Source organism: Mus caroli, chromosome 5, assembly GCF_900094665.2.
Source record: "Mus caroli chromosome 5, CAROLI_EIJ_v1.1, whole genome shotgun sequence".
In the NCBI taxonomy this organism is placed as follows: Eukaryota; Metazoa; Chordata; class Mammalia; order Rodentia; family Muridae; genus Mus; species Mus caroli.
The window spans coordinates 38,578,020-38,592,873 of NC_034574.1; the positions used below are offsets into that span (position 1 = coordinate 38,578,020).

The 14,854-nt window shown below is 40.9% G+C and overlaps 1 protein-coding gene across 1 annotated transcript in view; it reads right to left on the reverse strand.

Moving 5' to 3' along the window:
- The window catches only part of Tapt1 (transmembrane anterior posterior transformation 1), a 51,318-nt gene that overhangs the window by 20,068 nt on the left and 16,396 nt on the right, over positions 1 to 14,854 (reverse strand). The window contains exon 3 of the mRNA XM_021163301.1: positions 8,265 to 8,383. Coding sequence (XP_021018960.1) covers positions 8,265 to 8,383 — 119 coding nt within the window. The remainder of the gene's footprint in view (positions 1 to 8,264; positions 8,384 to 14,854) is intronic.

Genomic DNA, 14,854 nt, shown 5'->3' on the forward strand with positions numbered 1-14,854 from the left:
AAATTTCCAATGAGTCTTCTCCTCATATCTTCTTCTCCTCCTCCCCCTCTCTTTTTCCTTTCTTTCTTTTTTTTTTTTTTTTTTTGAGGTGGGTTAGTGGTTTGTGGGACAACTCCTTTTCTGCAGAAGTTTGTTCTTTGTAACATTACTTAAATTTTTCAGAATTAAAAAATTAGTTGATTCTTCCTTCTGAGAGTATAGCATAAAAACTGAAGCCTAAGTCAAGGATGAAAGCAATAAGATGGAGAAAACAAACAGAAAAGAAGACATTTGGGATTCCCTTTTATCGGACATGACATTTTCATGACAAGAATGACTACGTTGGAGTCTACAGCAGGCTTCATCCTCAATAACGCACTGACAAGGTGCAGACCCCTGCTCAGTCTTCTGTTTTGGCAGGTCTTTACTTACACACTCACTGTTAGCAGTAGGAGCTTCCATTAGGAGCTACGGCCTCTTTATCTTTACCAACAGTGACTACTTCAAGCTGTGGTGTGGGCTGAACTCATTTGCGCCTGTGTCCCTGGTCGCAGAGCCACACACACACCTACCTCTTAGGAGTTTCTTGGCTATCTATTCTGTTCAGCTCCTTCTCAGCCTGTCCACAAGAGCATAATGTGTACGTCTTTTAAACTGTTCCTGTAACTAGGCTGTGGGACCAGCTCTGAGAGTAGCTGTCACAGGACTGCATTCTTGCTTTCTACAAGTTATCAGTAAGTTTGATACATCTATTTGAACTCAATATGGGATACTGCAAGTCTGAAAAGAGACACATTCAGGAAGGGTGATAGTAGGTGGGAAGTCGGGCTGGTGGGATGGCTCAGCAGGTAAGAGCACTAACTGCTTTTCCAAAGGTCCTGAGTTCAAATCCCAGCAACCACATGGTGGCTCACAACCACCCATAATGAGATCTGATGTCCTCTTCTGGTGTGTCTGAAGACAGCTACAGTGTACTTACATATAATAATATATAAATCTTTGGGCTGGAGCAAGTAGGGACTGAGCCAAGCAGAGTTGACCAGAGTGAGCAGAGGTCCTAAAATTCAATTCCCAACAACCACATGAAGGCTCACAACCATCTATACAGCTATAGTGTACTCATATACATAAAATAAATACATAAATCTTAAAAAATAAAAAAAGAGCAGGTGGGAAGCCATGTAGTGAGCCTATGGAGACAGGCCTGGCTTTGCTAGTCGGATCCCAAGCCTCCAAAAGATGTGCGATGCTGATTGCTTTTTCTTTGCAGCTCAAGCTAGAGCTCTGAGCTGAAGTGCACCTAGCACCACCTCCATCATTACTTTCTCCCTGACTTTCCATGGAAAGCTGGGTACATTTTTTCTTTCCTTCCCTCACACCCAGCTGAGATCACACTTCCCTGCCAAGGGCTAACTGATGATCGAGGAGACTTCATGCCCTATACTCTATATGAGGCTGGGACTGGGAACAGTGGTTCTTCTGTCAAGAGCAAACATTTATAATTCAGATATCAAGAGGAGACACGCTAGAAGGTCCTGCATCCCTGGGCTATAGACAGGCATTGCCCCACTGATAGCCAGGGAGCACAATGAGAGGCATCAATGCAGGCATGACTCTTTACAAACACTGACTGTCAAAACCTCCAAACTCATATATAATCTATCATATGGAAAATTAATTGTGTTAAGAAACAAACATACCTCTCACTTTATTAATTTTTAAAATACACAGTGGAAAACAGAACAAATGTACTTGCTCTGGTTCTTCAGCTGTCTATCACTGCCGCCTTAACATCTTATTGTCTGCTACAGCAGTTATAGGTTTTCAGAGTGGAGGACTACTATTCCAACACAACATAAAACTTGTTTTACAATGTCTATAAACAATGATTTTCTTTCCACAAGTGCCCATTAATAAAAAAGGAAAGCAGCAAAACCAAAACAACACGCCCTTCCCTTCCCAAGTGGCACTGTACACAGTGCTTGTATGGATCACAGCTTCTCCAAGATCTAACCACAAGTGAGTTTACCTAATTAAGACGACGTGAACCAACCACAGCACTTGCTCCTACTCTGCAGGGTATTTTTAGATGATTATCAGTAATCACTACAAACTCCATAAGAAGCTTATCTACAGTGCTGCCAACCAACCCAGAATGGCACCTAGATAATCTTTCAGGCTCAAGTTCTAGGTATGATGTTTGTTAAAGAGCCAATTATAGGCAGTTCCTTTAGTGAATGCTGGAGATCTCAAGAGAATGCTGGACAAAGTAACAAACCAAACCAACCAACCAACCAACCAAATAAACAACAACAACAGAAAACCCACATTAGTCTAACCTAGTTTAGGCTAATGGTTTTATTACCTGCCACTCAAGACAAGATTAAATAAGACAGTCAATAGAACTTCCAATAAAAGTAAGACATTTAACACAACTTAAAAGATATTCAAGTTAAAAATATCTATACGGAAGTACTCTTTACATTTCTAAATTTTACCTTTTAACTCCTACAAATACTTCTACTATACTTCCATATAATTACAAATGATGATTTCATGTCATATGTTTTACTATTACACATCTCTGTTTAAAGTGCTTACAGAGTCATGCAAGTAGAACTATGCAGCAGAGAAAGGTGCTCGCTGTGAGGCGTCTCCACGGTTGATACTCTACTGATAAAGAGAAGCGGGACGGGCAAGATCAAGAAGGAAGAGGCGGCAACAACGGTGAGCAGAGCCCTCCTGCCAGTTCATTTCAAGCCACGGACGGAGGCCAGGAGTGAGCATGCCTCATTTCACTGGAAGTATGTATAACCGAGGACTGGAGGGGACACATACTATTGACAGTTTGAAAATGTGTATTTCATGTGGTTCATATTTTTAAGAGAAGTCCCTTTATGGTCTTAAGTGAACTGGAATAAAGTGAACTTAGGACCAAGATGCTTTCCTGAACTGAGAAACTCATCATTTAAGTCTGACACTGAGTAAAAAATAATCACTAAACACTTTACACTCGATGGCTAACACCTTTTTTTGTACATTAAATTAATTAATTAGAATGAAGTGGCTGATTTATAAAGCGCCATTTGTGTTTGGAATAACAAAGTAAACAGTGGTTCTAGGAACAAGTGATCTGGGCTTAGCCCTAAGGTGAGGACTGAGGTGTCATTAGAGAATATCTCATGGTGATTTTCATGGTGACAGTGTGGTCAAACACTGGAATAAACATGGATGAGGCTTGAGAGCAGGTGAGGATGCTACTGCAGGCTGGGTGGCACATCTTCCTTGGTGTGTCCCATCCTCAAATGTTACGTGGCTATGCTGGTGCCTTTGCTTAGGTACTGAGGTCAATCTGGCCAAGAGTATAAAAGGAAAAATCAGGGTTTACTCACCACAAGGAGTCCCTGTGCCACCACACTCCATCCTATAAAGGAAGTGAAAGTGCTCCTCCCTTCGGTCTGATTTACAAGAGAGAAAGAAAGAAAGAAGGTTGGAATGTTGCTACGCTACTTTGAGCGTCATGGTGGGGAACATGGGATGACAAAACCTGATGATGCTATGAAGGCTTTCTCCATAACCATGTACTTTCTCTCTCCCCACTGGTGTGGCACACGTCAGCCTTGGTCAGAGGAAAGAATGGACATCCTTGTTTCCCTGACAAAGACACTAAGAGCTCTCCTACACTCATGTTCTTGTGGTGGCATTAATTACTCAGGCCAGAATCAAATACTTAACTTAGTGTGGGAAAAGAAAAGCCTATTTATACAGCACAAATAAAGCTAATTTGAGAACAACTAAATTTAAGGCACATAAAGGAAAAGTCAACAGGCTACGAAACTTAAGAATTTGAAATTCATAGTTCTTTTGGGAGATAAGAACTCTCCTACAGGGTCAAAGGAAAAGATAGTCCTAACCTAAAACAAGAAAAAAAGTCAATGAAGTCTTCAATGAGAGCTATGTCTAAAACCAAGACAAGGAATCAGGAAACTTGCTTGCCTGAATTTTATTTACTCTAATAGCAAAAGAAAAATATCCCAGCATTCCTAAAACCAGTCAGCTCACTTAGCACCATATAATGTTCAAAAGTACTTTCTTTACTTCTAGCTATCAGCTCTGGTTTCTAGATTTTACCATTTTCCTCTGTAATCTCATTCAATGTATGACTTAAGTGTGACAGAATTCTAAAGCACAAAATAATGGAAATTCTAGGAAGAGACAGTATTCACACTGATAACACAAACACTACTACATGCTCAGTATCTTTAATAGATCCCACAGATGAACTTAGAAAGATACCTGTAGCTATCAAGCACAGATAACTCATAACGAATCACAATCTAATTCTGTTTCTATCTTCAATTAAAATATCATCCTAATTTTCTCTAAAATTTAGAAGCTATCTTACCTTATCTAGGAAAAGAACGAACCAGCTTTCCAGGACCCTAGATGCCTTCCTTCTTGCCTTCCTTCCTCATTAAACACTGGGCAGCAGGGGTTAGGACTGCTAATTCATCAGAAATAGGTTCAACCAAGTCTTTCTGAGATCACTGAGAAGTGGTATCAGCTTTCTATAGGAGCACTGCAGCAGCCTTTGTAGCAGTGCACCCCACCATTGCAGAGTAGCACCTGCCAACAGCTCCAAAGGAACACAGTCTAAGCTGCTTGAAAATTGGCAAAATGGGGGATGGAGAGATGGCTCAGTGGTTAAGAGTACTGACTGCTCTTTCAGAGGTCCTGAGTTCAATTCTCAGCAACCACATGGTGGCTCACAACCATCTGTAATGGGATCCGATGCGCTCTTTTGGTCTGTCTAAAGACAGTGACAGTGTACTCATACACATGAAATAAATAAGTCTAAAAAAAAAAAAAAGAAAAGAAAAATAAAGAAAATTGGTAAAATGGTCTATTAACTGAGCAGTCAGGATGAGGACTAAGCTACTCAACAGGCTACAAAATCTCCCTGCTTATCATCCTTCATGAAAGGTGACATCTCTGTTCACCCAATTGTTACAAGTGGCAACACAACCTAAACCTCACACCAGAGCCGAAAACACATCAACATAGCAGAAGATCTAGCAATAGCTTCAAAGCAGAAAGTTTGGATTGCTTTAAAAAGCCTCCCAGAGATGGTGCAGCAAAGAGAGTGTCCGGCAGAGGAGGAGGAGACACTCACACAAGGATGACAAAGGCAGTGCTGTCCTGCTGCTGCTGACCCTGCTGCGGGGCGACACTGTTTCCATATCAGGATTTAATTAACAGACACACTTTTCTTCTCTTTTTAGAAAAAAAAATGAGACTAGAAAAAAAATATGATTGAAACAGAAGAGATGAGCATGATAACGGCTGAGGAAAGTAGACAATTAGCCTCTTGGCAGGTTTAAGTCAGACTGAAGGAAGAGCGCCTTTGCTTTCTGGAGAGAGGTGGGACATGAAGCAGCTGTAGGCAATACGAATCAAATAACCTTCAGCGGAAGCAGAGAACAGTAGAAGGGACGCTGTAAGACAGCACGATTTGGCTATTTCTAAATAATTCCATACAGATAAAAGGGTTTTTGGGTATTCTACAAATACCTAAATGACCTTGGGCAAAATATTAACAGTATTTTTTGTTCAGTCACTTTTTAAGTATACTATATTTTCAGTTCCATGTTTAAAAAAAGAATCACGGAGACATTGTTTTCATGGTTCAGAGAAAATAAATGTGGCTCCCAGTAACACATTGCTTAACTCTGATACAGAACATTGAGGTACTAAGACATTAAAAGCAGCACTTCATATTTTCTGTAATATTGCTTGCTCTCATACAGAGGATTCAATAAGGTTGAAATTTGGGTGCAAAATTTTAACTGCATCCTCATGTTTCATTATCATATAAATATGAATGACAACATAAAATGTAACTTCAGTTAACCAACATTGCAGATAAATTATTACAAGTTGTTTATAATAGGCTGCCCCCTAGAGTCCTTTTAGCTATAAAACCATGAAAATAGAAAGCACTTTTTAAAATGACACTGAAGTTAATTTAGATTGAAAATGCTTCAAAATAAAATTTTAAAGCAAGCATCTTTTTTGCACTAAAAATATAAACTATTGTAGAAATATTAGCGTTAGGAAGCAACAATCATTTATGTGAAGCAAACTACAGTAGATGGTTTAAGAACTTCTATTTTCTGCAATACTTAATACTCAGAATGGAAAGGGTATGCTATATGCTGCTTACATGTCCTGCTTCTCCAAGTGACAGAGAAACAGAAATGACTCTGAGCATAAAGCAGTATTCAATGTCTGAAGAAGGAGATGTATCGTCAGATAAGATGACTTCCATACTCGAGAGCCTCAAGACCCATTATCATGAATTGTATGTCACCTATATACTAACCACACAGAAAAGGTCTAGTCCAGAAGGAAGAGTTTCTAGGTTATAAACTCTTTTAATGCTTTCCCCCAGGGTGCCAACAACTGATCAGAACATGCCATGGGTAGGATATGAACCTGTTTAACACTGCTAATCCTGGAATAACTAAAAAGTAACCCAGCTCACAAAATATGTGTGAAAATCCCTGCAAGATCTTAGTTACTTTATGTCAGGCTGTTACACTGGATTAATCTAATTTCCCTGTATTCACCTTCTCTATGCAGCCACACAGGAAGATTCCCCACCCCCACCTTCTGAAAAGGTAACTAAAGTGTCTTATCACTGAGCCCTCAGTAGAGCAACCAGCTTTAGTAGGAAAGCACCACCAAGGTCTTTGAAAAGCCTGACAATTGAGAGCAACCCTTTAAAACCCTCCACAAAGTAAAGGAAGTACTTGGCAGATCCTAAAATTGGTGCTTAAATGCCTAAAAAGAATCTCACCCGGTTAACTTATGATTAATTAAACGTGCCAAAATTCATATCATTCCGCAAGATGAGAAAGATTTTAGATACAAATAATAACTTTTATAGCACTGAGGGAGGCTGAATTCTTACAACTGTATATTCTCTGCAATCTTGCTCATCGTAACTTTTATTCCTTTCTACAACCTAATCATTATATTATTGATTATTTCTATTTACATTAGAAGCATTTCTTGTCAAAATGGATTATGGTTCATTTGAAAGGGCTGTGTTTCATTTTCTACACAAAGAAACGTCTTTGTGACTTTAGTCTTTTAAACAGAACTTACAGTTTTGAATATGAACCAGTAATTTTTTAGCAACTTCTTTGATGAAGCTATAGCTCCAAGTGTTATGTTCTACTGAATGGTCACTAAATGGAGTTCCATAAATTATTACCCATTTCAGCATTTTACATTTTCAAGCTGAAATGTTTTAAAAATATTTACAAACGCCACACATTTTAGAACTGTAACTCAAACTACTACGCTAAAGCTAAGCAGTAGCTTTTACAGGGTGACCACATAAAGCAGGGGCCTGCTGACATGACTGTCAAGAAGGCCACTCTCAAATCAAACTTCCTGCTGCCCAAAGGACAAATGCACAGTAAGCACTACATTCCATCTTTCTAGTTTGCTAGAATAGAAATGCAAGAAACTGGTATTTATTACTCGGAGCTGTAGGCAGACATCTGCTGGCACTGTGGGCTGCTGTAGGCAGGCACTCTGCCAGCATAAGGAGTGAGTGTGGGTCATGCACTGCACTGATATGCTTTTTCTATCTCCAGGTTTTGGGGGACAGGTACTGAGCTCTCAATATCTTCTTTTGCAGATATCAAACAAGCTTAGGGGAGGCAGATACTCATTACAATACACTAGCTCTCCAAGTTGGTTTGGGCTGACTGATATTTTCTATCAGAATGATGCCATTACAGAGTGATCAACTGCCACCAACCAGAAGTCTATGACAACAGCTTCATAGGCCACTAACACAAGTGAACTGGAGGAGGAAGCCTGTAGTAGAGCTGGCTCCTTAGGAGATTAGAACCTGAACTTCTCACAGATGAAGCAAGCCAGAACGCCTCCCAGCCCTAGTACAAGCTGGTTAAGAACATGGTCTGTCAGTTTCTACTTCTAGTCCTGTTCCTCTTCTATTCAACCCCATGGCCTCCACAACAGTGTCAGTTTACCAGCTAAAGCAGAGTTTTGGTTTAAAACCTCTCTGGAAAAAAATGCATATATAAAATATATATTATATAATACAAATTGAACAGATAGGCAGTGTATGTGTCAAAAACCAAAGTATGAATGAAATTATATGCACCATCTTTATTCTAACAACTCTACAAGTTATAAAAGTAATAAAACCGTTTACACACTAAAAATAGTCAAAGATCTAAACTTACCTTAAGCCACAGCAAGGCAGAGTGAGGAGCCTGAATAGCGCCAGAAAGACTCTTAAAGGAAGCAGGGTGAACACATACAGAAAGGCATCGAGGCACAGAAATATTCCAAAGAACATGAGCTACATTGGGAGAGAAGAAAAAAGAGAGAGATTCTTTAGGTAGTTGTAGCTATAACTTCAGACATTATGAGAAACTGCTTCCTGACTCCTTACGTTTAAGAAATTGGACATTAGTCCTCTATGACTCTTCCAGAGTTTTCTGTTTACCATCCCTAGAAGTAGCTCCTCAAAAGATGGTTGTTCAGACTCAACTTTTGTGACTTTCTGGTACTACTTAAACCAGACAGGCTAAGTAACATCTTCTTAAGGTAAGACAAGCTTCTTACCTTTAACCCATCCTTCTATTTCCTGTTCATCAGAAGACTGGAATAGACAGTCTTAGTTTGAAAACAGTTTTATTTATTTATTTATTTATTTATTTATTTTGTAGACTGATTAAGTTTAACATAATTTTACACAAATAGGCAACTGCTATACTTGGAAGGCCTTATTCTGATAAGTTTCAGAAGTAATTACTATTTTCTTTAACCTTCCCCCAGTTTCTTACTGATTTATACTTTCCATTTTCACCAATAAATTTAGCAGTATAGTTCCTAAGAAGAGAATGAGATAGATCTTTTCATAGCTTACCAAACTCTGCTACTTAGTGGCAACTTCTTGCATGCCTAACAAACAAACATGGTCTGATGGCTATGTTGTCACCATAATACTCTGCATAGCCTTAGGCATTAACTGTCCCACCTAAATTCACACTTCTATAAGCAAAATAGTTTCTCAGAGAACTCACAAGACAGTTCTAACTTCTAGGACACGGGTCTTTAAAATGGTGATTTGAGTGAAAAATGTCATTGGGATAAACAGGTCCTGACCCAACCCAACATTCCCGCTCCCCTGGAGATGTTGGTTGTGAGCCACAGCCTCCATGGTTGAGCTAGCTCTCTAGCCCACACTGGTCTTCTTGTAAGAGAGAGGATTAGGACACAGACAGGCAGAGGGATGGCCAGGTGAGGACCTCTGGAGAAGGCGGCTGTCCATGAGCCAATGAGAAAGGCTTCAGGACAAAGCTGATTCTTCGATGTCAGGCTTCCCCCTTCTGCATCCCTGCTGCTTAAACTGCCCAATGTGGAAAACTTTGTTATGGGATGGCAGCTGACAGACCTATACATGATGAAATGAAAGCCCATATTTTATTAATTTTTGACAGAAATCTAAGAAATAAATGATAAATACGTCAGACTTCTTAATTGTGACTATGAAGCTTCTTCAACATTCTCGACCCATGAACAACAATGAAAGCGTGGTGTGAACCTAAGTCATGTGGAAGCCCACAGTTTAAGTCTTCCCTCCATGACTGCCACCCTGATGCTGGTGGTGTAAAGGGCTAGTTTTCATCCATGTTTTCAAGTTATGCAAAGGAGCCCTAAAGTCTGAGCAGTAGTCCTTATTTATGACTCTCCTGCCCTTGAGAACCCTTTCCTGCCTACAAATTCCAAGAAGAATCTTGGCTATGTCAGCATGAGAACACGAAATGCTAGGAAGAGGAGGAGTGTGCCTATCTCTTCGTGAGCTCCTGCTGGGATGAACACTGTATTCCTCTAGCCCACAGCCCTGAAGCTGTGGCTGTGGGCATGTAACATGCTCAGTCCAGCAGGTACAAAGGGAGCAGGAGCAGGATGTGGTACCCCTATCAGGAAGTTTGTAACTATCAGAGAGGTAAGCAGTCATGTCTGGGTAGGGCTAACAGCTGCATGGACAGACCTGAGTATGCAGAGACATGGAAGGTGCAATGGCCAAGCCACCCTGGAGAGACTTAGAATAAGCACTTAAATAACTTCTGAGATGAGCATGTGCCACACACAGAAGATAGCCTGGCACAGGGGCTAGAAAACAGCCTCCATGGTTGTGAGGTACTGGAAGACCACAGAGCTGGGCAGTAAGGATGGGAAGGATCAAACTCCTTCTGCCGCTCTGCAGATTTTGTGTTAGTATCCTCAAAGTCTAATGGCCTTCCTTTCACGTTTCAAGCCTGTCACATAAAACCAGCAGAGAGGCAATTTTTCTTACACTCTGCAGGCCCTGTAACTGGACCACTGACCGGAGCTGGCAACAGACCTCACCACAAAGAGAGAGGAGAGCGTGTGGCTGTAATTTAAACCCATTTCAGCTGAGTGAGGGTAAATACTCAGAAGTGTGAAAATACAAAATGTAGAGGAAAAGCAACAGAAAGGCCCGTTAATTTGGAACCGTGGAAGCAGGACTGTCCTTGCCGTTCATTCTCGCATTACATTCTCCTAAACAGCATTCTTCTGAATGTCTTACAAAGTAAAGAGACTAGACACGTATGGAGTGTGCGCCTAGCCCTGTGCAGAACATATGCTGTCCACCATCTCCTTCATGTGCATGTGACTCAGGATGCTGAGGTCTCTTGCCAGTGTCTGCAGGGTTCTAGGCAAGTGCTAGGTATTAAGCACTTAGTGCTCCTAGCAGCTCTTTGAGGAACTGTTCACCTCTGCTGTGGATATGAGAGGTGAATGCTGGCCCACGGATGTGCATGAGCAAGTCTGTCTGGTCAGACAGAGGTCCTGTTCCTGACCTTTAGCATAGTTCAGCAGTCCACCTCCACTATGTCTACTTGCTTCATGAGTTACGGTGGCTTTTCTTTTGGCTAGCTTACCTTGCAATCTGCTTACTGTCTTTAAAAAAAAATGTAAGAATTTAATGAATCAAATATTTAGACTGGCTTTTAGCTTTAAAATATGTTGCAAACTAAAAGCTTTGAGAATGCATCAATAAGAATAATGTATACTTTCAAATCTTAGTGTGGATCTTGAGAACGCAAGCAATTTCTATTTCTTTTTATTTAGACTAAATAACTATAAATTATTTAGCTGTCCATTAGTAACTATAAATTTGAATTTCTTCTCTAGCACACAAGGTGTGACTATAAAATAAGGATACCAGTGACACACAGCTTTTTTTTGAGACACAAAAGTCTCCTGTCTTCTTTCAACACTCACTTCAAATTTCAGAACACATGCACTGCTGTGACACCAAAGCAGCCATGATTCTGAGTGTGCCCCTAAGACAGTCTGTTGGACTAGTGGGTGTTCACAGGATGTACATCAAACTCCCCTCTTCAGGCCCACTGCCGCTGGTCCATGTCACCTCGCCTATCTTCGAGAATAGGGACTCTTACTTTACCTATCTCTTATCTCCACATGGAAGGCCTTTACAACACATATGCCATCTGCATGCACTTGCATACGAGATAAAAACACAGTAGAAAAATAACCCCAAAAAACAGAATGTAAAGGCAATCTATCAAGAAGAAACCACACACAGGAGTTCTGGGTTGTACCTCTTTGCATTCAGCTGCACTCATGTTTTCCCAGGGAAGAAGGACAAAAGGTGACACAGGTCTTGGCTGAGTACCTTCCCTGAGCCAGGTCACTCTTTAGGGTCATTCTTCCTTAATCAAACACTGTAGAGCTTTGTCCAGGCAGATATTTTGACAACTGAATAAAATACATGCTCATGGCCAGACACCGAGGTACACACCTACACACAACACTCAGGAAAGTAAGGAAGGAGGTGTAGAACCAGCCTGGGCTACATGGTGAATTCCAAGCCAGCTTGGGCTATATATTAACAAAAAGGAAAAGGAAAAAAAAAAAAAAACCACCCACTAAATCAAAATACCTCCCTCAGAAAACAAATTGGGGAAACAAAGAGCAAGCACACAACAATCAAAAGGTCCAAACAGTGTTTATTGCACTAAGATGGTCAAAGCTGGGCCTGGAGAGACAGCTCAGCTGTTAACAGGCTATGCTGGGTTCTACTGCCAGCACCCACAAAGATGTTCACAACCATTTATAACTCCAGTTCCAGGGACCTGCTACCCTCTTCTGGTCCACAGGTACCATGTATATACAGTATGATGATTTTTATTTTCCCTTTTAAGACATGCCACCTCCAATCCTTAGCACCAACTCAAACAGTGTTCTTTCTCAATGAGTCCCCGAGGCACTGATCCATGCTGACTCTCAGAGTGAAACTCAGAGCCTCTGAAGGGGAGCAGAAAGCTCAGCATGGAGACAATGCTGGAGCACAGTGGGAAGTTCTTCCTATAACGGTGAGTTACATAGAACAAACAGCAGACACTCTACTCTCAAATAGTCTTTTAACTTTTATTCTCAGAACACAGACTCATCAAATGTGCATAAAAGCGATGACTTCAAATATAATCACCGGCATAAATTAATGAGGCAGCCCCAGCAATTCCTGAGGTGAAAACAGCCCAGAGGTACCTGCTGGTCTGACTCTGGGAGATCTTGTTCTAAGGCCTCTACAGGTGTAGTTCCTTCTTACTGCCACCTTATAGGCAGGCTACTGCACCTACCTCTGCAGTGACAGTGAGGACACATTCTTGAGCAGTAGAGACATGTTAGAGCTGATGAAAACTGCACCAGTTTCATACTCAGATTCACTGCTGAATTCCTAGTCTTCTATACTAAAAGAAGATTCGCTGTAGGCTTTTAACATCTGATATTCTCTTTTGAGGATATAATAGAGCAGTAATACATCTGCAACACTGTAGGGCAATACACATCAAACACTTGTGCAAAGGTCTCAGTTGCTCGTAAGCATTTCCACAGAACCTACTAAAGTGTTCTTAGCCATTTGAAAAATACTTGTCCCAAAACAAAAATACCAGCTTCTATCCATTAGAATTTTAAGTTGAAAAAAAAAAAATCTCCAGAGCCTTTTCCTTAATGTTATTTGAAATTTCAAAATACATAAAATTCCATGGCTTAAAAAAAAGCTAAAATGGTTGTGGAATGTATTTCTTCAACGCTGAGCACCATCTATCTCCTCTGCTGGGACCGGCAAGCATCATCTACTGTGGCGGGCGAGGCACTGCAGTCTGGAATGCTCCTGGGAAATGCGAGTAAAGGGCCTAGAAGAGCCCGTCTCCAGCCCCTTACACCACTGCCTATAAAGGTCTGGTTCTGTTCTTAGGCTAAGAGGTCCCTGGGACAGAGGCTCCACAGGGTGTTAAGAATCTTGAGGACTGGACGAAAATAGTGCAGCGTAGTGAGTGGTTAGCTAAGGTGGAGTCTTAAGCAAGTTGGTATGATGGAGGCCTGGGATATAACAATATTCAACATAATAGTAAAAGAGGCCACACAACCCAGGAATCACTCGTTATGTATAATCTCTCTACGAATTAAATTCTAAAATAACTATTTAGTTTGGAAAGCTCAGGTTTGTGCAGTGTTAGTGTTGAGAGTTTGTGGAGTGCATTGAGGCATATGCCCAAGAGTCAGGAAAGCTGTCTTGTCTCAGACAAGACAATGCTGTCTTTGCAGAAGAGACAACAAACACTCAGATTAGACTTTGCAGGGCAAAGGAAAGAGGACCACAATTCTACACAGAAAAATGTCCTTGCTGCACTGTTGGGTGTAAGCTGTGAAGACAGTTATATAAGCATGACAAGGCCATCTTCGGTTAACAGCTAAGGAGCTCAACTTCTTATCCAGTAGCTTTCAAGAAACTCACATGTAGGAATCTGATTTTGAAAGCAATTGCTGTGCATTCTATAGAGTAAATATTTCTTATGTACCTGAACTCAAATATCCATCTCCTTAAGAAGTCTATAACCTAGGAGATGGTCAACAAAGGGATTGCTGAGTCCGGTTCTTCTGTGCTGGGTGAGTTATGTACACATCGGTACCCACAGAGAGCAGATGAATCTCAATCAGTGCATCCCCATCATCATACTCTAGAGCTGACACAGTCTATATCTACGTACTGCTATGGCCACAGTTAGCAGTAGACATAGTTCTTGAAAGGTAAATACATTGGAGAATTGATTTGTAGAACAATTATGTAGAATGAATGACCCTACTCTTTTCTGGCCTCTCTTCTGTGCTGGTAATCCTAGGCAACCCGCTTACGCTAACTTGGTTAGGACTCTTCACAGTACACGAGGTGGGATTAGTACTTGTTACTCTCAATGGGATAGACAGGGCCACAGGTTTGTAAAAGTATCTTTTACTCATCTGAAGTAATTATCATCTCCAAGGTTTACTGCCTTAGTCCGCTAACCGAGGCCTAGTCCTGGAAGCTTCTAGCTTCTGTACAAGCGTGTGTAGGCCTAGAATGCTTTCCAGCTCTGAGATTTACTGCTGAATAAGCTCACTCTTTCCAGTTCTTTCTTATCTCTCTCACTAGCTGGTTCAACTCAGTTATTCTGGCTCAAACTCTTCTCCAAGCTAACTGATTCATTCAGTCTGGCTTCTTTCTTGGTCTCTGGCTCAGTCCATCTTCACCTGTGTCTAGCTTGTTCTCTCTTTGCAACCTGTCTTTGTACAACTGTTCCAGTAAAAATGTTTGCTCTGCTCTTTCTCTTTCTGCCCCTCAAGTTGCTTCCCTTTCTTCTCTTTTCTTGTGACGGTTGGGCATATCCTATTCTGTCAAGTCTTTCTCTGACATCACTTTTTTGTCTGCCTTTCAATTAGACATCACTTT